This window comes from Dysidea avara, chromosome 1 (assembly GCF_963678975.1).
Source record: "Dysidea avara chromosome 1, odDysAvar1.4, whole genome shotgun sequence".
Classification (NCBI taxonomy): Eukaryota; Metazoa; Porifera; class Demospongiae; order Dictyoceratida; family Dysideidae; genus Dysidea; species Dysidea avara.
The window spans coordinates 1,109,191-1,134,872 of record NC_089272.1 but is presented as its reverse complement, the minus strand read 5'-3'; the positions used below and the strand labels follow the sequence as shown (position 1 = coordinate 1,134,872).

The 25,682-nt window shown below is 38.9% G+C and overlaps 1 protein-coding gene across 4 annotated transcripts in view; it reads right to left on the bottom strand.

The window, feature by feature from the left end:
• The window catches only part of LOC136252219 (uncharacterized), a 181,781-nt gene that overhangs the window by 103,583 nt on the left and 52,516 nt on the right, over window positions 1-25,682 (bottom strand). For 3 of the 4 annotated variants that reach the window (XM_066044617.1, XM_066044624.1, XM_066044631.1), the window contains one exon: window positions 24,151-24,280. In XM_066044617.1, the coding sequence (XP_065900689.1) occupies window positions 24,151-24,280 (130 nt within the window). Of the gene's footprint in view, window positions 1-130; window positions 196-24,150; window positions 24,281-25,682 lie in introns of those variants that run through there. The other variant, XM_066044639.1, reaches the window with a different exon arrangement.

Sequence of the window (25,682 nt, the reverse complement as noted above, 5' to 3'; positions counted from 1 at the left end):
GGATATGTGGATATCTGGGGGAAAAGGTACTACTCATGATCTCTACATTATGGCTCTGGTGTGCCTATTATACTTCAGAACAGCCCAATATAACATCAATGCGTGTGTAATGCACATACCTGGTACTCACAATAATATAGCTGACACTCTATCTCACTTTCAGATGACAGAAGTTCTACCATTTTGTCCTTCTGGCAAAGCAAATTCCTGACCACATCCCTATTTGGTGCCCACAATCATTCATAAATGTTTCCTAAAATGTAGTTATCATGGAGTTGCCACCTCAACTGGACGCTGGTACCACTCAGACATATCAGCCATCCAACGCTTCTGTGTCCAATATGCTTTTGCACCATAGCCAGCATCATCACTAACTCTCCAATACTTCTGTGCCAGCAAATCATAACATATGTCTCACAAAACCTTGCATTTGTTGTTTCTGTCTATGGCACATTGTTTGAAGACCTCACATCAGATCCACTTTTATGACTAGTTTGAAGGGGAACACAACTACACCACCTCCAGCAGACTTACAGTAAATACAACACTACAAGTGCTTTTATTGTTGTACACTACTTCTATGAATACCGTGTATGCCATTGCTGTCTGTATGTTTATGATTACAACTAATAGATCATTGCACCATTCAATCAGTAATACACCCTATGTTACATATATATATATACATAAACCAAAACAGCCAAGCTGTAAAAAAAGAGATTGGCCCTCAAAAAGGCCAGGATGAAAAAAAAAGAAGTAAAATCCAAGGTGGCAGCCAAGAAATGGCTGTGATGGTAGGAGGAGGCAACACAAATACACCTGAATTGTCATAATTAAAATTTTTGCCATTAACTTACCATCACAGCCATTTCTTGGCTGCCACCTTGGATTCACATTTTTTTTCATCTGGCCTTTTTGGGGGGCCACACTCTTTTTCACAGCTTGGCTGTTTTGGTTTAGATATCACTTCTTTTTGTATTACAAGCTACAAAGCTAGCCATTAACTGGCTTTGGTGCTTCCCTCTAACTTGTTTTTGTGTACAGCTTTATGTCTGATTAAAACTATTTGTATATTTAACGTTAAAGATAATCACATACTGTACGTAATAAGGTGACTTCTTATACATAACTGAACTGTAGCTGAAACTCCCATCGTTTGTAGCTGAAATCTTTTCAGTTTCTAGACGAACTCTCTACATGGTGATGTGTTTCCAACACATATTTCTACAGGGTGATTTGTTTGCAGCTAATCCCTATAGGGTAACTTGTATCTAGCTGATATCTCTACAGGGTGACTTACTTATAGCTGATCTCTCTACAGGGTGATTTGTTTGTAGCTGAATTCTCTACAGGTGACCTGATTTGCGAAAAGGTACCTTTTTCACACGTAAAATTTGACCCACTTTTTGAATTTTACGACTTCATAACTTTTTAACCATTGTATATAGTCATCTGAAATTTCCATGAGTGTAGCTACAGTATCTGGCTGCATTTTGATGTACACTGCAACTTAATCAGTGTAAGAAGTCAACAGCTATGACATTATGTTTGCTGGTATGTAAAATGTATGGAAAAGCTATACCTTTTTGCAAATCTGGTCACACAGGGTGATTTGTTTGCAGCTGAACTCTCTACATGGTGGTTTCTTTGTAGCTGAACTCTCAACAAGGTGACTTCTTCTAGTTGAACTCTCTACACGGTGATCTTTTGTAGCTGAACTCTCTACAGAGTGATTTGTTTGCAGCTGACCTCTCTACATGATGGTTTCCTTGTAGCTGAACTCTCTACAAGGTAACTTCTTTTAGCTGATCTCTCAACAGGGTGACTGGTTTGTAGCTAAATTCTCTACACGGTGATTTGCTTGCAGCTGAACTCTCTACATGATGGTTTCTTTGTAGCCAAACTCTTTGCAGAGTGATTTGGTTGTAGCTGAACTCTCTACAGGGTGATTTGTTTGCAGCTGAACTCTCTACAGGATGGTTCCTTTGTAGCTGAACTCTCTGCAAGGTGATTTCTTCTAGCTGATCTCTCTACAATGTAACTTTTTCTAGCTGATCTCTCTACTGGGTGACTTGTGTCTAGTTGTACACTCTACAAGGTGATTTTTTTGTAGCTGAATACTCTACAGGGTGATTTTTTGTAGCCAAACTCTCTGCAGGGTGATTTGTTTGTGGCTGAACTCTCTACAGGGTGATTTTGTTTCTAGCTGAGCTCTCTCTTGTTTCTAGCTGATTTCTTAACAGAGTAACTTGTTAGTAAAGCTGAACTCTTTACATGGTAGATTTTGGTTGTTAAACTCTCTGCATGAAGACTTGTTTATAGCAGAATTTCTACAGTGTGGATGTTTGTAGCTGAACTCTCTACAGGGTGCATGACTTGTTGATAGCTGAACTCTCTTCAGTGTGACTTGCTATAATTATACAACAATATATTTGTAGCTGAACTCTCTACAGGGTGATTTGCTTGTAGCTGAACTATCTACAATATTAACTGGTTGCTGCTGAACTCCTTAGAGCATAACTTGCAATGTAACAGAAATCTATAATGGAGTAAGTCATGAACTAGCTGAATGCTCTATTAGGGTGACTGTTCTATTAGAGTATGTTGATCCCGCATTTGCTACACGGAGTTGGCTTTGGAATCATAAGTCAGTGGTTTGTACACTGATTGTTCTGTACTACTGCACGAACTTTCTACGACGACAATTCCAGCTACACACCAATTTTCAGCTCACTGCTCTAAGCGGTTTGCCTGGTAGGCGTGAAAATTATTGGTATAGTTATTCACGAATCTCGATCGCTCAATTGTTACACACCTTCAGTTTCGCATCATATCTCCATGATCTTTATTTCAATTGCTTTCAAACCACCAAAAGGCACTCCTACAATGGTTGATATATCCACAAAACGATTTTAAACTCATTCCATGAAGTGGTTTACCCTGTAGGCATGACAACAAATCAATCTTGTTTACGTGAATAATTGGTCATAAATCCTAAACCGTACATCCGATTTACACCAAATCTGATACTAGGATTCGCCTTTTGACTCCCTTTCTGTGTTCCAAATTTCAAGGCGATAGGAGTACGAGTTTGTGTTTATAGTAATTTTTGCAAGTGTGCGAAAACATGAAGAATAAGAAGGAAAAATCGAAGAAAAAAAACCGGACATTTGGCTGCTCGTGTATTGGAAATGGCTTGAGCGATTTCCTTCAAATTTGGAATGTGGACTCATCTAGCTGGTGGGTAACTCTGCAGAAAATTTGGTTGCAATAGGATAAGGTATCACCGAGATACAAAGATGTGAAATAACATTTTCTTCCTGTCAATATACACACGGTGTGGCGCACCTTATTCTTGGACTGTATGACACACTATCGTGTGTCTTGATATATATATCTAATCAAAAACAGCCAAGCTGTAAAAAAAGGTGTGGCCCCCAAAAAGGCCATGGTGAAAAAAGATGTGAAATCCAAGGTGGCAGCCAAGAAATGGCTGTGATGGTAGGTTAATGGTAAAAATTTTAATAACGACAATTCAGGTGAATTTGATGCCAAGACCAAGTGGCACAAAATTCACCTGAATTGTCATTATTAAAATTTTTACCATTAACCTACCATCACAGCCATTTCTTGGCCGCCACCTTGGATTTCACATCTTTTTTCACCATAGCCTTTTCAAGGGCCGCACTCCCTTTTTTTACAGCTTGGCTGTTTTTGATTAGATTTCACTTCTTTTTGTATTTGTATACCCCAAAGCTGGCCTATGGCCAGCTTTGGGGCTTTTTAACCTATATATTTTTCTTTACCACAGGAAAAAGAAAAAGATGAAGCAGATTTTATAAATACTTTAACTCATTCTGATTTTATCAGTAAATGTACAAATTATATATATAATGCATATATCAAGATTTCATAATATAAAAAGAGAGCATATATTTATTACATGTCAATTAATCCCCACAGGATAATTTGCAGCTGATTTCTCTACTGGGTGACTTGAAATGTAGCTGAACTCTCTACAGGATGATCTGCTTGTATATTGATGAACTCTTTACAGGATTTTCTCTACAGGGTGATTTGACTCTAGCTGAACTCTCTGCAGGGTTATCTGTTTGTAGTTGAATTCTCTACAGGGTAATTTGTTTGCAGCTGATGAACTCTCTACAAGGTAACTTCTTCTAGCTGATCTGTCTACAGGGTGACTTGTTTCTAGCTGGTCTCTCTACAGGGCGATTTGTTTGTAGCTGAATTCTCTACAGGGTGATGTGTTTGCAGCTGAACTCTCTACATGGTGGTTGCTTTGTAGCTAAACTCTCTAATAAGTGACTTCTTCTAGCTGAACTCTCTACAGGGTGATCTTTTCATAGCTGAACTCTCTACAGGATGATTTTTTTGCAGCTGAACTCTCTACATAATGATTTCTTTGTAGCTGAACTCTCTACAGGGTGATTTGTTTGTAGCTGAAATCCCTACAAGGTAACTTCTTCTAGCTGATCTTTCTACAGGGCGATTTGTTTGTAGCTGAGTTCTCTACAGGGTGTTCGTTTGCAGCTGAATTCTCTACATGGTGGTTTCTTTATAGCCGAACTCTCTACAAGGTGACTTCTTCTAGCTGATCTCTCTACAGGGCGATTTGTTTGTAGCTGAACTCTCTACAGGTGATTTGTTTGTAGCTGAACTCTCTACAAGGTGATACTTCTAGGTGATCTCTCTACAGGATGACTTGTTTCTAACTGAACTCTCAACAGGGTGATCTGTTCATAGCTGAACTTTCTACCGGGTGATTTGTTTGCAGCTGAACTCTCTACATGGTGGTTTCTTTGTAGCTGAACTCTCTACAAGGTAATTTCTGCTAGCTGAACTCTCTACAGGGTGACTTGTTTCTAGCTGATCTCTCTGCAGGGTGATCTGTTCATAGCTGAACTTTCTACAGGGTGATTTGTTTGCAGCTGAACTCTCTATACATGGTAGTTTCTTTGTAGCTGAATTCTCTACAATGTGACTTCTTCTAGCTGAACTCTCTACAAGGTGACTTGTTTTCTAGCTGAACTCTCTAAAGGTGATTGTTTGTAGTTGAACTCTCTACATGATGGTTTTGTTGCAGCTGAACTCTCTACAAGGTAACTTCTTCTAGCTGATCTTTTTACAGGGCATATTTGTTTGTAGCTGAGTTCTCTACAGGGTGATTTGTTTGCAGCTGAACTCTCTACATGGGAGTTTCATTGTAACTGAACTCTCTACAATGTGACTTCTTCTAGCTGAACTCTCTACAGGGTGACTTGTTTCTAGCTGATCTCTCTACAGGGTGACTTGTTTCTAGCTGAACTCTCTACAGGTGATTTGTTTGCAGCTGATCTCTGTACATGGTGGTTTCTTTGTAGCTGAACTCTCTACAAGGTAACTTCTTCTAGCTGATCTTTCTACAGGGAGATTTGTTTGTAGAAGAAGTAGCTAAACTCTCAATTAATAACGACAATTCAAGTGAATTTTGTGCCACTTGGTCTTGGCACCAAATTCACCTGAATTGTCGTTATTAAAATGTAACCATTAACCTACCATCACAGCCATTTCTTGGCCGCCACCTTGAATTTCACATCTTTTTTCACCATGGCCTTTTGGGGGCCGCACCTTTTTTTACAGTTTGGCTGTTTTTGATTAGATATCACTTCTTTTTGTATTTGTATACTGCAAAGCCAGCCTATGGCTGGCTTTGGGGCTTTTTTAACCCATGTGTTTTTTTATTTACCACAGGAAGAAGAAAAGAACTTATAGAAGATTTTTAATACTTCAATTATTTTTGATTTTATTAGTAATTATACAAATTATATACATATATTTATTACATGCCCATTATTCCCCACAGGATATTTTTTTAGCAGCTGATCTCTCTACTGGGTGACTTAAAATATAGCTGAACTATATACAGGATGGTTTCTTTGTAGCTGAACTCTCTACAAGATAAATTCTTCTAGCTGATTTCTCTACAGAGTGATTTGTTTCTAGAACTCTCTACAGGTTATTTGTTTGCAGCTAAACTCTCTACATCCGTGTTTCTTTGTAGCTGAACTCTCTACATGATGGTTTCTTTGTAGTTGAACTCTCTACAAGGTGACTTCTTCTAGCTGAACTCTCTACAGGGTGATTTCTTTGTAGCTGAACTCTCCACATGATGGTTTCTTTGCAGCTGAACCCTCTACAGGGTGACCTCTTCTAGCTGATCTCTCTACAGGGTGATTTGTTACTAGCTGAACTCTCTACAGGTGATTTGTTTGCAGCTAAACTCTCTACATGGTGCTTTCTTTGTAGCTGAACTCTCTACATGATGGTTTCTTTGTAGCTGAACTCTCTACAAAGTGACTTCTTCTAGCTGAACTCTCTACAGGTGATTTGTTTGCAGCTAAACTCTCTACATCAATGGTGGTTTCTTTGTAGCTGAACTCTCTACATGATGGTTTCTTTGTAGCTGAACTCTCTACAAGGTGACTTCTTCTAGCTGAACTCTCTACAGGGTGATTTCTGTGTTCTCCACATGATGATTTCTTTGTAGCTGAACTCTCTACAAGGTGACTTCTTCTAGCAGAACTCTCTACAGGGTGATTTCTTTGTAGCTGAACTCTCCACATGATGATTTCTTTGTAGCTGAACTCTCTACAAGGTGACTTCTTCTAGATGAACTCTCTACAGGGTGATTTCTTTGTAGCTGAACTCTCTACAGGGTGATTTCTTTGTAGCTGAACTCTCTATAAGGTGACCTCTTCTAGCTGATCTCTCTACAGGGTGATTTGTTTCTAGCTGAACTATCTACAGGTTATTTGTTTGCAGCTAAACTCTCTACATCCATGGTGGTTTATTTGTAGCTGAACTCTCTACATGATGGTTTCTTTGTAGCTGAACTCTCTACAAGGTGACTTCTTCTAGCTGAACTCTCTACAGGGTGATTTCTTTGTAGCTGAACTCTCTACAAGGTGACTTCTTCTAGCTGAACTCTCTACAGGGTAATTTCTTTGTAGCTGAACTCTTTAGGTGGTGATTTCTTTGTAGCTGAACTCTCTCCGAGGTGACCTCTTCTAGCTGATCTCTCTACAGGGTGACTTGTTTCTAGCTGAACTCTCTACAGGTGATTTGTTTGCAGCTAAACTCTCTACATGGTGCTTTCTTTGTAGCTGAACTCTCTACATGATGGTTTCTTTGTAGCTGAACTCTTTACAAGGTAACTTCTTCTAGCTGATCCCTCTACAGGGCGATTTGTTTGTTGTTGAATTCTCTACACGGTAATTTGTTTGAGGCTGAACTCTCTACATGGCAGTTTCTTTGTAGCTGAACTCTCTACAGATTGATTTGTTTGTAGCTGAAATCTCTACATGATGGTTTCTTTGTAGCTAAATTCTCTATAAGGTGACCTCTTCTATAGCTGAACTCTTTACATAGTGTCTAGTTTCTAGCTGATCTCTCTACAGGGTGATTTGTTTGCAGCTGTAATCTCTTCAGGGTGATTTGCTTGTAGCTGAACTCCTTACATTGTGTCTAGTTTTTAGCTGATCTCCACAGTGTGATTTGTTTGTAGCTGATCTCTCTACAAGTTGATTTGTGTGTAGCTGATCTCTCTGCAGGTTGATTTGTTTGTAACTGATCTCTCTACAGGGCTATTTGTTTGTAGCTGAACTCTCTATAAGGTGATTTGATCTCTCTGCAGGTTGATTTGTTTGTAGCTGAACTCTCTAAAGGGTAATTTGCTTGTAGCTGAACTCCTTACATTGTGTCTAGTCTCTAGCTGATCTCTCTACAGGGTGATTTGTTTGTAGCTGATCTCTCTGCAGGTTGATTTATTTGTAGCTGAAGTCTCTACAGGGTGATTTGTTTCTAGCTGATCTCTCTACAGGATGATTTTTTGTAGCTGATCTCTCTGCAAGTTGATTTGTTTGTAGTCGATCTCTCTACAGGGTAATCTGTTTGTAGCTGAACTGTCTATAAGGTGATTTGTTTGTAGCTGATCTCTCTGCAGGTTGATTTGTTTTAGCTGAACTCTCTACAGGGTGATTTGTTTCTAGCTTATCTCTCTACAGGTTGATTTGTGTGTAACTGATCTCTCTACAAGTTAATTTGTTTGTAGCTGATCTCTCTACAGGGTGATTTGTTTCTAGCTGATCTCTCTACAAGTTGATTTGTGTGTAGCTGATCTCTCTGTAAGTTGATTTGTTTGTAGTCGATCTCTCTACAGGTTAATTTGTTTGTAGCTGAACTGTCTATAAGGTGATATGTTTGTAGCTGATCTCTCTGCAGGTTGATTTGTTTTAGCTGAACTCTCTACAGGGTGATTTGTTTGTAGCTGATCTCTCTGCAGGTTGATTTGTTTGTAGCTGAAGTCTCTACTGGGTGATTTGTTTCTAGCTGATCTCTCTACAAGTTTGTAGGCGTGACAACAAATCGATCTTGTTTAACGCGAATAATCGGTCATAACTCCTGCACCATTCATCAGATTTGCACCAAATTTGATGCTAGGATTCGCCTTTGGACTCCCTTTCTATGTGCCAAATTTCAAGGCGATCGGAGCACGAGTTTGCATTTTATAGCAATTTTTACAAGTGTGCGAAAAGACGAAGAAAAAAAACCGCTCATATCGCGGAATGGCTTGAGTGATTTCCTTCAAATTTGGAATGTAGACTCCCCTATCTGGCGGGCAACTCTGCAGCAAATTTGGTTTCAATCGGATAAGCTATCACCAAGATACAAAAGTGTGAAAATGACGTTTTCTTTCTTCCTGTAAATATACTCACGGTGTGGCGCGCCGGCTTCTTGGGCCGCACGACACACTACCGTGTGTCTTGATATCTGTGTGTGTGTGTAACAGTTATACCACGGTCACAAGTGCTTTGCCTGATACAGTAGGCGTAAAAATAAAGTTAATGTAGCACAGTTGTAATTAGGTTTTTTCTACACTGTAAATACATTGCAATTCCTTCGTAACTACGTTGTAATTCCCATGTAATTACTAATCGTAATTATGCCACAAAACATGCATTGTATAGTATATAGATGTATGAATGCCAAGCTAGTGAAGGACGGTATTGTATTATGATTATTGTTTCCTTGAAGATAGGTACAAAGCTAGCTAACGGCTAAGGCCAGGAAGAATCATGATGCTACAAAACTGATATTCACCGTGATCTCGGCAGTAAAAGTGGTATGTTGCTAGACTATTATAGAGTCCGCAAACCGAAAAATCGATATCTTCAAATCGACTTACAAACTATAATCATGTGTAGGGGTAGGTATAATCAAGAAAACATTAGAGTAGCAGCAAATTTGATCCATCTCTTCTATTGAAAATGACGCGAAATACCTTGAATTCGATCGATTTTTAGCCGTCGTAATTTGTAATGTTATTTTTTTGAGCCAAAACTCTCTCTCAAGCTTTGAGAGATTGTCCACTCTTACTATGGAGTATAAGTAGTTGTAAAAGCACGTACATACTGAAAACTACAACATACTACTACTTATTACCTAACTATATACCTCCACAAAGTCACAGACAGTTGCTGGAGAAGTTGGCGCCTAGCAAACTTTCTAGGTAAACTGTTTCTAACAGTTGTTCTGTCAGCTATGGATCCTAAAATTGATAGGGCATATGGTGACCAAACACCAAAGGTCTCACATACAAGAGGGATAAAATCTCCTCCATAATCATTTACAATGTCCTGGTATTGGTTGTCCTTAGCTATCTCACCAACAGCAGCGGCCACCCCAGCCTGAGAAGAAGCAGAAGATATGACAGCAGACTGAGTGGTACTCCTGACGGAGAGATCAAAATAGGCAGGTCGACCAAGATGAAAGTCAGGGTGGTATATGTTGCCAGGACGAGATCGGTCAGATGGAATGCCTTGCTCCCTAAGAACACCAGGGTGATCTTGGAGCAAGGCTTAGTGTACAACAGACACTAAAGCATTATGACGCTGGATCCTCAAGGGACCATGAGAGCACCCCAGCAGATGATCACCAAACTGGTCAATGACAGATAGACAAGTACAGAGTGGTAAAGAAGGGAACAAAGGAATGCCAAGCCACAAACGTAAAGCTATAGTAAAATCATGAGGAGGAATAGCTAGACCCAAATCAGGCTGTGGAAGTGCTTTAAGCCAACCACTGCTGGTGCCAGAATAATGTGATAAAGCACGCAGACGTGCTTGATCACGAATGGTGGAACTGCTTACAAGCTGTTTAAAAAGTGAATCATCTAAAATGGCTTGAAGGTCAGTTTGAGAGGAGTTTTGCAACACAGAAACAGACATACCTTCGAAGAAAGCGAGGGAACAATCCTCCCCGGGAAATGGCATAAAAACACCAAAAGTTTCCACTAAATGCGACACTAAAATACGGGAAGAATTACAGGACCCCACAAATGCAGGAGCAGCAGAACGCTCAGATTCACGTAGGCCCAAGCCTCCTAACCTAAATGGCAAGGTGGCTTGTGTCCAACTACTATCAGAAATTCCACAACACAAGATTCTACTAAGGCATTCTCTCAACCTAAGGTCAAAATGTGAGGGAAAGGAACCCAAAGAGGAAGATGGCACACAACGTAAAAGGTGAGTGACCTTGCAAACGCTAAGACAGCTCCTAAGCAGATGCAACTCTACTTGAGGGTCCTCGAGGTCAACCAATTTATCCTGAATTGCAACTATTTTATCAAATTGAACAGATAAAAAGGCATCGAAAAACTGTGGAGGTCCCCAAATAGGAGATCCAAGAAGCTCCAAACCACTGTTCTTGGGGTTGATACGCTTGATGGCAGGATGAAAGTTAGGAAAAGAAGTGTCACCAGAAGGCCAGTATAGTTCACACTTGGATAGATTGATGTAAAGGCCAAAACTGGGACCCGACTCAGTAAAATGTGAAAGTAATGCGCGAAGACAAGATCTAGTACCTATAAATGTGCCATCATCTAAATACCACAGGTTAAGAAGACATGTTTCACTAAAAGAGATGGAACGAAGAAATTGCACCAACACCAAAGAAAAAAGTAAGGGACCAAGAGGATCTCCCTGTTGGACACCTGTGGAAGCAAGAATACGCCTGTGGCCAAACCTCAGCTCAGCAGGTTGACTGTAGCACCAATACACCCAGGGGGAAATCTCTGGAAACTCTTTACACACACCATCAAGAAAAGCTGAGCGATTACATTCATTAAATGCATTCTTCATGTCTACTTTGAGTAGAGCTAGAGATTCATCATTGCCAAATTGGGAAAGAGAATGACGGACAGCATGGATAGCTGCCTCAAGACCACCTGGGATACCAACACCCACTTGACCATAAGGTAGGAAAAAGTCAGAGAGAAAGGGGCGAGCAAACTGACAGCAAAGACGACTGGCAAGGCGACGAAGAATTTCACCAACTGCAATAGGGCGGACACCCCCGTTCGTTTTCAGAAGAGCTGTTAAAGGGGCACCACACAACCAAGGGGCAAGCAATGGAGAAGCTTTTCCAGAAAGCAAAAAGTTCATCAGACGAGTGAGGGTGGTAAGGCAAAGTTCAGCAGAAGGTGCAGTGTGGCCACTGACTGCATCAAGAAGGTGTTGTGCCCGTAAACCAGAGGCACCAGGACTGGTACCACGAGGAAAACCCTTCAAACATATTAATACAGCAGATTCATCTACAACTAAAGAAGCAGTCTTGGGGGCCGAACAAGAAGGTGGATCAGAGACAGGATGTCGCTGAAACAACTCTTGAAATACCAAATCATCATTCTTATCAGCCACACCAGTAGAAGTAAGAGACTGTACAGCATTACTGTACCTACCTTCCCGAGCCCAGAACAAAGCTCGAGAAATATTGTGTTTTGAAGACTGAATACAGTGACTGGAGCGAGAGACATGTAAATCATCTTGTAGAGCTTTCCAAAGATTATACAAACCATCGGGCTGAGACCAGAGATGAAGGCGGTCTAGCAAAACAGAAGCAGAAATAAAACGACGGCGGCGCTGACGAAGTGGAGGCATACGTAGTGCCAGTTTAGCAAACAGAAAAAGACGCATAAAGCCCCAGACTGAAGAAATTGCATTTCGAAACTCGGTAGACAAGACTCTAGCTAGCAAAGGACGAAAACTGCGGGGAATGTGAACAACAGTTGAGACAGGACATATCATAACATAATTCATCACTACAGAAAGAGCCTCAGACTCAAGATGAAGAGGGCCAACAAAAGAACATGCAGAAGCTGACAGAAGGGATAACTCTAAAGGATCAGAAGGAATACTGGTGGAGAAAGCTAAGGAAGGTGGTGAAGGAGAAGTGGGAGACTGACTTTCAGACTGATCACAAATTAAGAAAGGAAGATCAGAAGCAGAAACTAATGGAGCATTACAGCGCTGACCAGACTTAAGTAAACGTCTGCAGCCTGTCTTACGAAAACGTTCATGAGTAGCCCAACGGCAGGAGGGAACAGTGCAAATAAGACGGTTACAGCAAGCAAAGAAAGTCGCAGATGGAAAAACATACCTAGATATGTGAACCGAGTTGATGTGTTGCCATAAAAGAGAACAGGAGGAACAGGATTTATTACAAATAGGACAAGATAGAAGTGAAGAAAAGTGATCAGCCGAGGAAGCACTGGCTGGGATATCCGCCATCATTGGTGAGGACTGCAAAGATGACTGCATCATAGTGTGAGACAAATCACGACTGTCTGAACTTGCTGGAGAGGGCACAACTTTATCAGGACTTGCTGGAATAGTAACAACTTTATCAGGGCTTGCTGAAGAGGACAAAACTACATCAGCACTTGCTGGAGAAAGAACAACTTTATCAGGACTTGCTGGAATAGTAACACCTTTATCAGGACTTGCCATAGAGGACACAACATTTACTGGAATAACAACTTTATCAGGGCTTGCTGAAGAGGACAAGACTTCATCAGGACTTGCTGGGGAAGGAACAAGTAGTTTAATATAATTAATCAATATTTGGTAGTGGCGTCGCGCACATCGCCGATCGGCAAAAAAAAGGCATTTCGTGATCTGGAGCACAGCAGACTTGCAGGAAATACTGCAACATTTACTGCAGTGATCACCTCCAAGTCAAGTACCTGTGTGCAGAATATGGTGTTGATTGAAGTTTGTTGACCATCTGGCTGAGACCAGCCTCACAAGATTTAGCAAAGATTCCTGCGCGATCCAACAAATACTGCAGTCTAGTGCACATATGCACCTTTAAGTGTGTTGAATTATGAAAATGATTACACAGCACAAGTATGAACTTCCATCGACGGCTAGATTATGAACACTTTAATTAATTAATTAATTACGGCATGCGAAATGTGATTTATTGCACAAAACCAAGCCTCTCATAGCTAATATATAATTTTACAAAATATATTGTGGAATACACTTGACAACTACTCTGAGCGCAGTTAAATAATAATTTTTGGAATCTGTTGATCAATTTCAGTGACATTATGTATGAAAAATCAATTTCTGACTGTTCTATAACAATATCTGACTGCTCTGTTGTAGAGTTTCATTCAAGTTACACATAATATAGCTATGTTGCATTGGTATAAATTGACCTATATAATTTACTGTTGGTATATTGCATGCTATATAGTAAAATCATTGTGCCTTTTTCTGAAAAATATCTTCCTCATACTCAACAGGGCTAAAAGGTGTAGTCTAGACATAGCATTTTCATTTGATATGCAATGTACTATTTGGTATGTATATATGCTGAGCCCACTTATATGCATGGGGGAAGTATTAGCAATAATTATAGTAGCTATCAAAAGCAGAAACCAAGGGTTTGCTCCAATTCAGTTGATGGTAGGGAAGAGTGGTTCTGCCAACTACTGTGAGGATAAGTAAAATAAAATCAAAAGTTGAGATATACACCTGAAAGCAATCTTCAAGTCAACAGTTTAATGTATGTACACTTTGTGTATCCTATATCAGTGTGGGCCACTCTTATACATTCCATGTAATTTTCTGCCTCAAAAACTTCAAAATCAGGACCCAATGTAGGACAAATTTTCAACTATTTGAATTTTGTGAAGATCTTAATCTATTAATACGACAAAGTCATCATGATAATTACTTTAAATTCAGTGACATGTGACTATTGTTCTTATTAAATGTTAATTTGATCTAATTTATAACTATGTCAATTTTCAAGTTCCAGCAAATCATCTGATTGGCATCTCAATATAATAGTTAAAATCAAATTAAATTTCTTCCAAATAACTAAACTTCATTTTTAGAGATTTTGTGTCATGGAAGTAATACCAAGAGTTTATAATATACAATATTTACTATTTTATATTATACAATCTTGGTAATACTATAATGTATGTTTTAATGTCTTGCACAGGATATGATAATAGCTACTAGATATGATTGAGACTGAATAAGTTGATACTTTAGTACAAAATTAGCTACCAGGAAATATCACGGCTTTGTGTGATAGTTTTTCATGCAGATGTGATTTCAAGGCATGTAAAAACTCGTCTGGGGAGCATATCATCTGACCTTGCATGCTACTGCATCTGAGTATCACATGAAAATAGATGATTAGATAATTATAAGCTCTGATTTAACTATCAAAAGGTGTGCATGATTATAACTATGCTGCATGACCTGCATGTACATAGCTATCAATAGCTATAGCTATATCTAGCCATGTACTCAAGACCTCAGGACTCAATCCTTGCTACAGAAATGATCATCTTACTGTGCTCACAGTGTTTTATAATCATATCAAATCAGCAATATTATGCTGAGTGCCGAAAAACTTTCGTTACAAGAGGTTTTAGTTTTGCACAATAAATTTCGTTATTGGCTAACTGTAAAATTTACAGTCAGTAATCAAGCCATCTCTGTAAGTTTATACTTGCTCTAAGCAATCATTTCCATACTTCAGCAACACTTAAAGGTGTTAATTTGCACGAGACTGCAGTATTTGTTGGATCGTGGAGGGCGAGGCTGGTCTCAGCCAGATGGTCAACAAACTTTAATCCACACCATATTCTGCACATAGATACTTGACTTGGAGGTGATCACTGCAGTAAATGTTGCGGTATTTCCTGCAAGTCTGCTGTGCTCCAGATCACGAAACGTCTTTTTTTCGAGAGAGTTTTGGCCCAAAAGAATAACATTGCAAATTACGACGGCTAAAAATCGATCGAATAAAGGTATTTCGCGTTATTTTCACTAGAAGAGATGAATGAAATTTGCTGCCACTCTAGTGTTTTCTTGATTAGACCTAACCCTACACATGACAATAGTTTGTAAGTCAATTTGAAGATATCGATTTTTCGGTTTGCGGACCCTAACTATTAATTTTATAACATTTCATATATTGTTTTCACATGCGTGGCTATTGCTAACTACACAGCCACCTCAACAGCCACTCACAGCGATTGCCGGGACATTTGGCGAAGCTGTTCAAGCTGGGATCCTTACAAACAAACCATGTTTTACAAAGTTGGCCTGTTTATATCTACACATGCATTATATATAATCAAGACACACGGTAGTGTGTCGTGCGGCCCAAGAAGCCGGCGCGTAACACCCGTAGAGTATATTGACAGGAAGAAAGAAAAGGCAATTTTCGCACCTCCGTAGCTCTGTGCTGCCTTGATGAAACAAGACGATTTTTGCTGTGGACACTCCCTCCACCTTCAGCACTCCACATTCCAAATTTGAGCGAAATCGTTTCAAGCATTCCTGAGATATGCGACTTCAAAAATTGGCTTAGTTTCTTCGTTTTTTTTTCTTCTTATTTTTCTTCCTCTTTTCGCACACTTACAAAAACTGCTATAAAACGCGAACACCATATCCGATCGCCTTGAAATATGGCACACAGAAGGGGGGTATTAAAGCGCATCTCTGTACCAACTTTGGCTGGAATACGATAAACAGGCAAAGAGTTATGAGCGATTATTCACGAAAAATAACACCAATATGTTGTCACGCCTACAGGGTAAACCGCGTATGGGAAGAAGCTGAAAATCGGTGGGTGAATAGGTTAACTATTGAACCTCAAACCTTTTGTGGTTTGAAAGAAATCGAGCTAAAAACCAGGAAGATACAACGAAAAAACCAACAGTGTGTAACAATTACGCGATCGAGATTAGCTAATAAAAAACCACTGCTTGCCACGTCTACCAGGTAAACCGCTTGGGGTGATGCTTTGAAAATCGCTGTACAGATGAAGTTATCATCTTAGAAAGGCTCTTCAATGGTGTAGAAGAATTAGACTTAAAGCCACGGAGTTATAACACGAAATCCAACTTGGTGTAGCAAGTGCGAGATCGAGATACTCTAATAGAGCAGTCATCCTAATAGAGCAGTCATCCTAATAGAGCAGTCATCCTAATAGAGCAGTCACCCTGAAGAGAATTCAAGAGATCAGCTACAAACAAGTCACCCTGTAGAGAGATCAGCCACAAACAATTCACCCTGTAGAGAGATCAGCTAGAAGAAGTTACCTTGTAGGGAATTCATGCAACTATAGAAAGAGATAATTCAGCTAGAAGAACTCACCTTGTAGAGTTCAGCTACAAAGAAACCACAATGTAGAGAGTTCAGCTACAAACAAATCACCCTGTAGAGAGATCAGCTAGAAGAAGTTAACTTGTAGAGAGTTCAGCTACAAAGAAACCATCATGTAGAGAGTTCAGCTGCAAACGAATCACCTGTAGAGAGTTCAGCTACAAAGAAATCTCCCTGTAGAGAGATCAGCTAGGAGACGTTTCCTTGTAGAGAGTTCAGTTACTAAGAAACCACCATGTAGAGAATTCGTTTACAAACTAGTGACCCTGTAGAGACATCAGCTAGAAGAAGTTACCTTGTAAAGAGTTCAGCTACAAAGAAACCATTCTGTAAAGAGCTCAGCTGCAAAAAAAATCACCTTTACAGAATTCCACTACAAACAAGTCACCCTATAGAAAGATCAGCCAGAAGAAGTTACCTCGTAGAGAATTCAGTTACAATGAAACCACCATGTAGAGAATTCATTTACAAACTAGTGACCCTGTAGAGACATCAGCTAGAAGAAGTTACCTTGTAAAGAGTTCAGCTACATAGAAACCATTCTGTAAAGAGCTCAGCTGCAAACAAATCACCTGTACAGAATTCAGCTACAAACAAATCACCTTGTAGAGAGATCAGCTAGAAGAAGTTACCTTGTTGATAGTTCAGCTACAAACAAATCACCCTGTAGAGACATCAGCTACCTTGTAAAGAGTTCAGCTACAAAGAAACCATTCTGTAAAGAGCTCAGCAGCAAGAAAAATCACCTGTACAGAATTCCACTACAAACAAGTCACCCTATAGAAAGATCAGCTAGAAGAAGTTACCTCGTAGAGAATTCAGTTACAATGAAACCACCATGTAGAGAATTCATTTACAAACTAGTGACCCTGTAGAGACATCAGCTAGAAGAAGTTACCTTGTAAAGAGTTCAGCTACATAGAAACCATTCTGTAAAGAGCTCAGCTGCAAACAAATCACCTGTACAGAATTCAGCTACAAACAAATCACCCTGTAGAGAGATCAGCTAGAAGAAGTTACCTTGTTGATAGTTCAGCTACAAACAAATCACCCTGTAGAGAGATCAGCTACCTTGTAAAGAGTTCAGCTACATAGAAACCATTCTGTAAAGAGCTCAGCTGCAAACAAATCACCTGTACAGAATTCAGCTACAAACAAATCACCCTGTAGAGAGATCAGCTAGAAGAAGTTACCTTGTTGATAGTTCAGCTACAAACAAATCACCCTGTAGAGAGATCAGCTAGAAGAAGTTACCTTGTAGAGAGTTCAGCTACAAAGAAACCATCATGTGGAGAGTTCAGCTGCAAACAAATCACCTGTAGAGAATTCAGCTACAAACAAATCTCCGCGTAGAGAGATCAGCTAGGAGAAGTTTCCTTGTAGAGAGTTCAGTTACAAAGAAACCACTATGTAGAGAATTCGTTTACAAACTAGTGACACTGTAGAGACATCAGCTAGAAGAAGTTACCTTGTAAAGAGTTCAGCTACAAAGAAACCATTCTGTAAAGAGCTCAGCTGCAAAAACAAATCACCTTTACAGAATTCCACTAAAATCAAATCACCCTATAGAAAGATCAGCTAGAAGAAGTTACCTCGTAGAGAGTTCAGTTACAAAGAAACCACCATGTACAAAATTCATTTACAAACTAGTGACCCTGTTGAGACATCAGCTAGTAGAAATTACGTTGTAAAGAGTTCAGCTACATAGAAACCATTCTGTAAAGAGCTCAGCTGCAAACAAATCACCTGTACAGAATTCAGCTACAAACAAATCACCCTGTAGAGAGATCAGCTAGAAGAAGTTACCTTGTAGAGAGTTCAGCTACAAAGAAACCATCATGTGGAGAGTTCAGCTGCAAACAAATCACCTGTAGAGAGTTCAGCTACAAACCAATCTCCTGTAGAGAGATCAGCTAGAAGAAGTTACCTTGTAGAGAGTTCAGCTACAAAGAAACCATCATGTGGAGAGTTCAGCTGCAAACAAATCACCTGTAGAGAGTTCAGCTAGAATAAGTTTCCTTGTAGAGAGTTCAGCCACAAACAAATCACCCTGTAGAAAGATCAGCTAGAAGAAGTTACCCTGTAGAGAGTTCAGTTACAAAGAAACCACCATGTAGAAAGTTCAGCTACAAACTAGTGACCTTGTGGAGACATCAGCTAGAAGAAACTACCTTGTAGAGAGCTCAGCTACAAAGAAACTATTCTGTAAAGAGCTCAGCTGCAAACAAATCACCTGTACAGAATTCAGCTACAAACAAATCACCCTGTAGAAAGATCAGCTAGAAGAAGTCACCTTGTAGAGAGTTCAGCTACAAAGAAACCACCATGTAGGGAGTTCAGCTAGAAGAAGTTACCTTGTAGAGAGTTCAGCTACAAAGAAACCATCATGAAGAGAGTTCAGCTGCAAACAAATCACCTGTAGAGAGTTCAGCTACAAACCAATCTCCCTGTAGAGAGATCAGCTAGAATAAGTTTCCTTGTAGAGAGTTCAGCCACAAACAAATCACCCTGTAGAAAGATCAGCTAGAAGAAGATACCTTGTAGAGAGTTCAGTTACAAAGAAACCACCATGTAGAAAGTTCAGCTACAAACTGGTGACCTTGTAGAGACATCAGCTAGACGAAACTACCTTGTAGAGAGCTCAGCTACAAAGAAACTATTCTGTAAAGAGCTCAGCTGCAAACAAATCACCTGTACAGAATTCAGCTACAAACAAATCACCCTGTAGAAAGATCAGCTAGAAGAAGTCACCTTGTAGAGAGTTCAGCTACAAAGAAACCATCATCTAGATAGTTCAGCTGCAAATAAATCACCAGTAGAGAGTTCAGCTACAAACAAATCTCCCTGTAGAGAGATCAGTTAGAAGAAGTTACCTTTTAGAGAGTTCAGCTACAAAGAAACCATTCTGTAAAGAGCTCAGCAGCAAAAAAATCACCTGTACAGAATCCAGCTACAAATAAATCACCCTGTAGAGAGAACAGCTAGAAGAAGTTACCTTTTAAGAGTGTTCAGTTACAAAGAAACCACCATGGACAGTTCTATAATAAATATATGAATTATATATATAATTTGTACATTTACTGATAAAATCAGAAATATTTAAGGTACATCTGCTTCATCTTTTCTTCTTCCTGTGGTAAAGAAAAAAAGATAGGTTTAAAAAGTCCCAAAGCAGGCCATAGGCCGGCTTTGGGGTATACAAATACAAAAAGAAGTGAAATCTAATCCAAAACAGCCAAGCTGTAAAAAAAGTGTGCGGCCCTCAAAAAGGCTATGGTGAAAAAAGATGTGAAATCCAAGGTGGCGGCCAAGAAATGGCTGTGATGGTAGGTTAATGGTAAAAATTTTAATAACGACAATTCAGGTGAATTTTGTGCCAATTGACCAAGCGGCACCAAAATTCACCTGAATTGTTGTTATTAAAATTTTTACCATTAACCTACCATTACAGCCATTTCTTGGCCGCCACCTTGGATTTCACATCTTTTTTCACCATAGCCTTTTTGAGGGCCGCACACTTTTTTTACAGCTTGGCTGTTTTGGATTAGATATACTTACCTGCATGGCAGAATGATTATGAAGCAATTTGCTCTAATAGCACCATGACCCAAACTACCATGGTGTTCAATAAATAGAAAAAAGTAGCAAAGTAAATTAAATAAGCCATAATTTCTATTACAAACTAATACAAATACACCTATAAAGCACAACTTTCCATCCTATTAGCTGTACAGTACACAATGGCTAGCAATCATTCCACAGGAATGAGTGAATGTATTAGAATCGATTCTGGTGGCATTGTGGATCGAGTTGTTGTCATGAAACGTAGCTATAGCTGTTATTTGTGAAGTCTTGCAATCTTTGCTTGTTATAATTTGTAGTAGAAGGTATTTTTAATAGCTATAAGGTGTTATTGATCATCAGTTGGATTGTTTCTATTTATCTTTCACTGGCATCTCTGTCAGTGTTTTGCAGATAAGCACATTATAGTGATTGCACTACATGGTATGATTTCCCTGTGCATGTACGTATCATTAAGTGGCTCCCCGTAGGTTCGCCTGGCTTTGAAATGTAAATTCACTGTCATTCCAATAGTGGCTAATAGCTGTTGGGTTAGCTATTGTCTAAGACTTGAATCGCCTTCTCATTCGTATCCTATTAAAAAAGTGATACTCAAACATAGCAACACATTATAGTAAATTGCAGTTCTGGGGGGAAGGGCTAGGGATGCAGCCAGTTAGTTTGGCTGATGATGGTCCGGACGGAGGCTACAACTACTTGCACAATACAAAAATACAGTTAAGTAGCTAGATACATTACTAATATAGCTAGCTAGTACAGGGTATATTATTAATGCGCAATATGTGCAGTATATTATTTTATATGCAATATCTTCAGTTAACAAGATATATGCACTGGTTTAATGAGATATGCGTATATCTCGTTAAGGCAGTGTGTGTATCTCATTAACACTTTGAGTCAGTGCAATATATGATATATATGCACTGGCTTTCCTTTGATCTGAGATGTGAAAGTGGTACACACATATATTATATATATAATTATAAAGAACTTTGCGCGGAAGGATCAAAGCGAAAAAGTCTTCTTTATTTGCCCTACAAGTACAAGTGTTCTATATAATATTGGGCGGTTATAGATCACTACAGACCCACAGCTCTATATCAGGTACTTATAGAACTGCCAGGTATACGTGTTTGCAGAGCCAGAAATTTTCGGGGGACGAAACTTTCGCGAACTTTGTGAGTGGTGATAGCTTCGTGAAAATATAATCATGAAGTGTTTTAGTTTGTACACATTGCTATTACCCGCTTTCTAGACTTCGTGAATTTAAAAATGTGAAAATCATATTTTGCACAGTTTAGAGTAAGATATTACTTGGAAGAATGATTGGAAGAAAGAAAAAGGGACTAGAGTGCTATTAGAAGACTATCAGTGGGATGGTATTTGAAAGATTAGTTTATAAGTAAAACTTTGTGTTTCGAGTGAAATAATTCTTGGAAGAAATGCTCATTATTTTGTAAGGAAGAAAGAAAAGCATACCAGTAGAAGAGGGAAACCTGCTAGCAATGAGACAGTAGTACAGCATTCTTAAATTATTATTGTATGTGTAAAACTTTGTGTTTAGAGAGAAAGGAATGCTAATTACATTGGAAGAAAGAAAAGCGGACTAGTGTACTAGCAGAATAGGAATACCTGCCAACAGTGGGACTGTATGTCCAGCATTCTTGAAGGATTATTGTATAAAAGTATGTGAAACTTTGTATTTACGTATAGTGAAATATTGTCTAAACTGAACTTTAGGCATGCTGTAATTGTTATTTTTGCATTATAATTTAATGGTGTAAGTCTTGCCAGAGCTCCTGTACTGTCCACCCAGTACCCCTGCGTTTAGTTCCCTGTACTTATAATTATCTTAACAAAATAAGATCTCTCTCTCTCTCTTGGAAGAAATGCTAACAGTATTGGAGGGAAGAAAATCCAACGATAATACTAGTAGAAGGGAAACCAGGGGGGATGGTATGTTCAACAATGTTACGACAATCAGTTTGTAAGTACTCATGGTGTGTAGAGTGAAACAGTTGTTGGAATTGCTGATAGTAGTAGAAGCAGATTATTGCACTAGAGCAAAACATGTTAACAATCTAATGGTACACGCAAAATTCTTGAATAATCAGACTATGTAGTAATGCAATCTGTTTAGAATTTTTGAGAAAAACAGATTTCTACAAACATAGAAAGTGACAAATACAAGAGGTACGTACATTAACAGTTGTTGTATTGTAACAGTTTGAGTTGATACACACTGTAGAATTGAAAGAAATTGGGAAGGCCAACGTTCCAATCCCCAGGATGGCAAATATGAATGCACTGATGGAAGTAAATACCACAATTGCATTACTTTTAATATAATTGTATTTAAATTGATATCCAATTTTCATACATTGAATATGTTTGTGGATCACATGTATGGTACATTGCAGCATGTACTTCCATGATGTTATGATGGGGTGCAGTTCGGAATAATCATACGATGTATTCAGATGGATAACTACATGTACAGGTCCTGAAAGTTGTCCCATGACAGATTACTACAAATCCCGTTGTGGCGTTACAGATGTCCCTTGAAGTTGCCGCATGTATTCATTAATACAGGAGGAATTACAGGCAAATTCTTTTCCATAATGGTTGCTAATTTAGCTGTGAATCTAAAAAATGTATAATCCATACCACGTATCATCAACTACACAGCTAAATAAGTAAAGTAATTCTGCTGTATGGCTCCTCAGTTACCCTTTGTCACTCCAAAGTTTGCATGGCAGGCTAGTTAGCACTACACACCACAACATGAGGATGACAAAGCAAGCAAGGGAGTTGGTCAGGGAACCTTGCATATGTTAACCTATGATTCACATGAACTGGGTAAATAAAGATCTGGGATCTTGCTGCAAGCCTACATATAGGCTGGAGTACATTATGATGTAAATTCACCATTATTATTTCTGGATTCAGTTTTATTCACCTATTATCATTCTCAAAATTATTCCTGAATATTTCCTGGAGTGATTCCTGAATAGTTCAAGTTGCATGAAACTTCTTTCACAGCTGTTAATACCAAGACACACGATAGTGTGTCATGTGGCTCAATATTATTGCGGCCCAATATAATTACACTATGGTACGTGTAGCAAGCTTTGAAGTTTGGTGTTAATGAAGGATTTAAAATCCAATAGATACCAATGGGTAGGTATCTAAACTAGTTAGATACCTGTGACAAATTTTTTTGTCAGGTTTGTCACATGTTTTGCTGGATTCCAGTCACAGCAGCCATCAGAAATCTTCACTGGAGTGTGAAGAAAACATCGCTGGATAACAGAGATGATAGTATTCATCTAGGAAGCCTACCAGTGAGTTGTTTTAAAACACTAAGTCAATCAGGAAGCTGCCATTATTGGCAGTGACCAGAGCCGCATGAGCCATAGTGTAAATTGGTTATTGCCCAAATCCATGCTATCTTCGCCATCGGTGATTATTGTGCCAATCCTCAGGTCTCTAAAATAGCGAAATACCTGGATTTGTGCAATAACCTACACTTATTTGCAAGAATAATCAATACCTCAAGATTTAAGACATACAAAGTGAACTTTGTGAAGTAAGATTGATTGCATACTATCATTTCACCATAAAATCTAACTTCAATATACTGCAACAAAGCAAAGATTTTCAAACTTCTCTTAAATAGGCAAATATAAGATGATATTCAGGTTTAGACCTTTTCTTCACAAATAACAAAGAGTTCAAATTTAATATATCTCACCCATTGTAATCAATGCTCTTTACTATAAATTTAGGCTTGTATCAGGTTTTTGCAGGTACTATCACATACTTATATTGTTTTACGTAGGTTTACAGGACAATCCAAAACTTCATCAAAATGAACTATAATAACTTCACTATTTGTCTACAAGACTAAATGTCCAGTAGTAAGCTGCAGGTGTAGATGACCTAACCTCCATTGCTTAATTGCTTATATTTCAATGATGCCTACTCAAATGTGAAATTTATACTTTTCTTATACATAAATAAACTTAACCTTTAATATCCCTGTGAACTATGTTCCGACTATGTAGATACTTCACTCCTTCCAATAATTGTCTAGTGTACCTCCTTGTTAAATTCTCATTGAGTGGACCATGATTACTTAGAAACTTGCGCAGCGACCCCTACAGTCAAGAAAGTACTGGTCACATGTACACAAAAAAGGCTTGTAGTACCCTTCAGTATGTGTGATATCACATATATGTACAATATTATATCTATACAAAAACAGTCAAGCTGTGAAAAAAGGTACAATCTTCAGAAAATTCAGGGTGAAAAGAGATGTGAAATCCAAGGTGGCAGCCAATAAAGAAATGGCTGTGATGGTAGGTTATTAATGGCAAAAACTTAATACCAACAATTCAGGTAAATTTGTGTTGCCTTCTCCTAGGATTCGGCACCAAATTCACCTGAATTGCCATTATTATAATTTTTGGTATTAACCTACCATCACAGTCATTTCTTGGCCACCACCTTGGATTTCACATCTTTTTCACCCTGGTTTTTTTGGAGGCTACACCCTTTTTTCACAGCTTGACTGTTTTTGTATAGATATTACTTCTTTTTGTATTTGTATACTCCAAACCAGCCTGTGGCCAGTTTAGTAGGTCTTTTGTCTTTTTTCTGCAGAAAGGAGAAGGCATCAAGACCTGAATTCTATATGGATACTTTTTATAACTAGACAGATGCTAAAAGCATGTTGGGGTGAGCCTGAGTGTTGTAGTACGATGATTGTTGGTAACATTGTAACTGCATCACAACCTTGTTATTTCAGGAAGTTTGCCTCAAAAATGGAAATATGTGGTCAGCTGGAACCAGCAAATTAAGTGATTCATTGGTTAAGATCAAAGACTACTCAGCTCAAATCATTTTACCTGTAATATTTTGTAGATTATAGCTACGTGTTGTACTCATCATAATACATTTCTTCTCATATAGGTTATGGGACACTTCTTCAGCTCTAATAAATCATCACAGATTGCTGTCATCGCGAGTTTTACAGAGACCACTGACTTCAGGGACTACATTTGTTTTGTGTTGTTTTATCTACTTTACCAGTTTCGCACTGGAGGGTGAACACAGAAGGCTGAGCCTGTACAAGGTGTTTACCACATACCGCCGGATGTATAGCCAGCAGCATATTGTACGCATTAATAAGTTCTTTGTAATGCTTTGGGTTATGGGGAGTGGTCATAGTTTTGGGATAAGCAATGAATCAAATTACCTTGAAATTGAAGATGCCAGAAATCAGCAATGTCGACCAGTGGCATAGCCAGGCCGCTATGGATGGGTGGGCACATTCATCCACACATTTCACCCCATGCAACTACCTAGTACAAAATGCAAGTCCATCCTTAGTGGACTCTACATAAAGTTGGTTTAAAAGCTGTTTCAAAAGTGCATAAATGTATCTAGATAGCTAGCTATATGCTATGCCGCTGTTCCTGTAGCTTATTTCACTACTGCATGAATGATACATAAGCTGGAAATTGAAACTAATTTATTACACTTCCTTGTCTTGGTCTC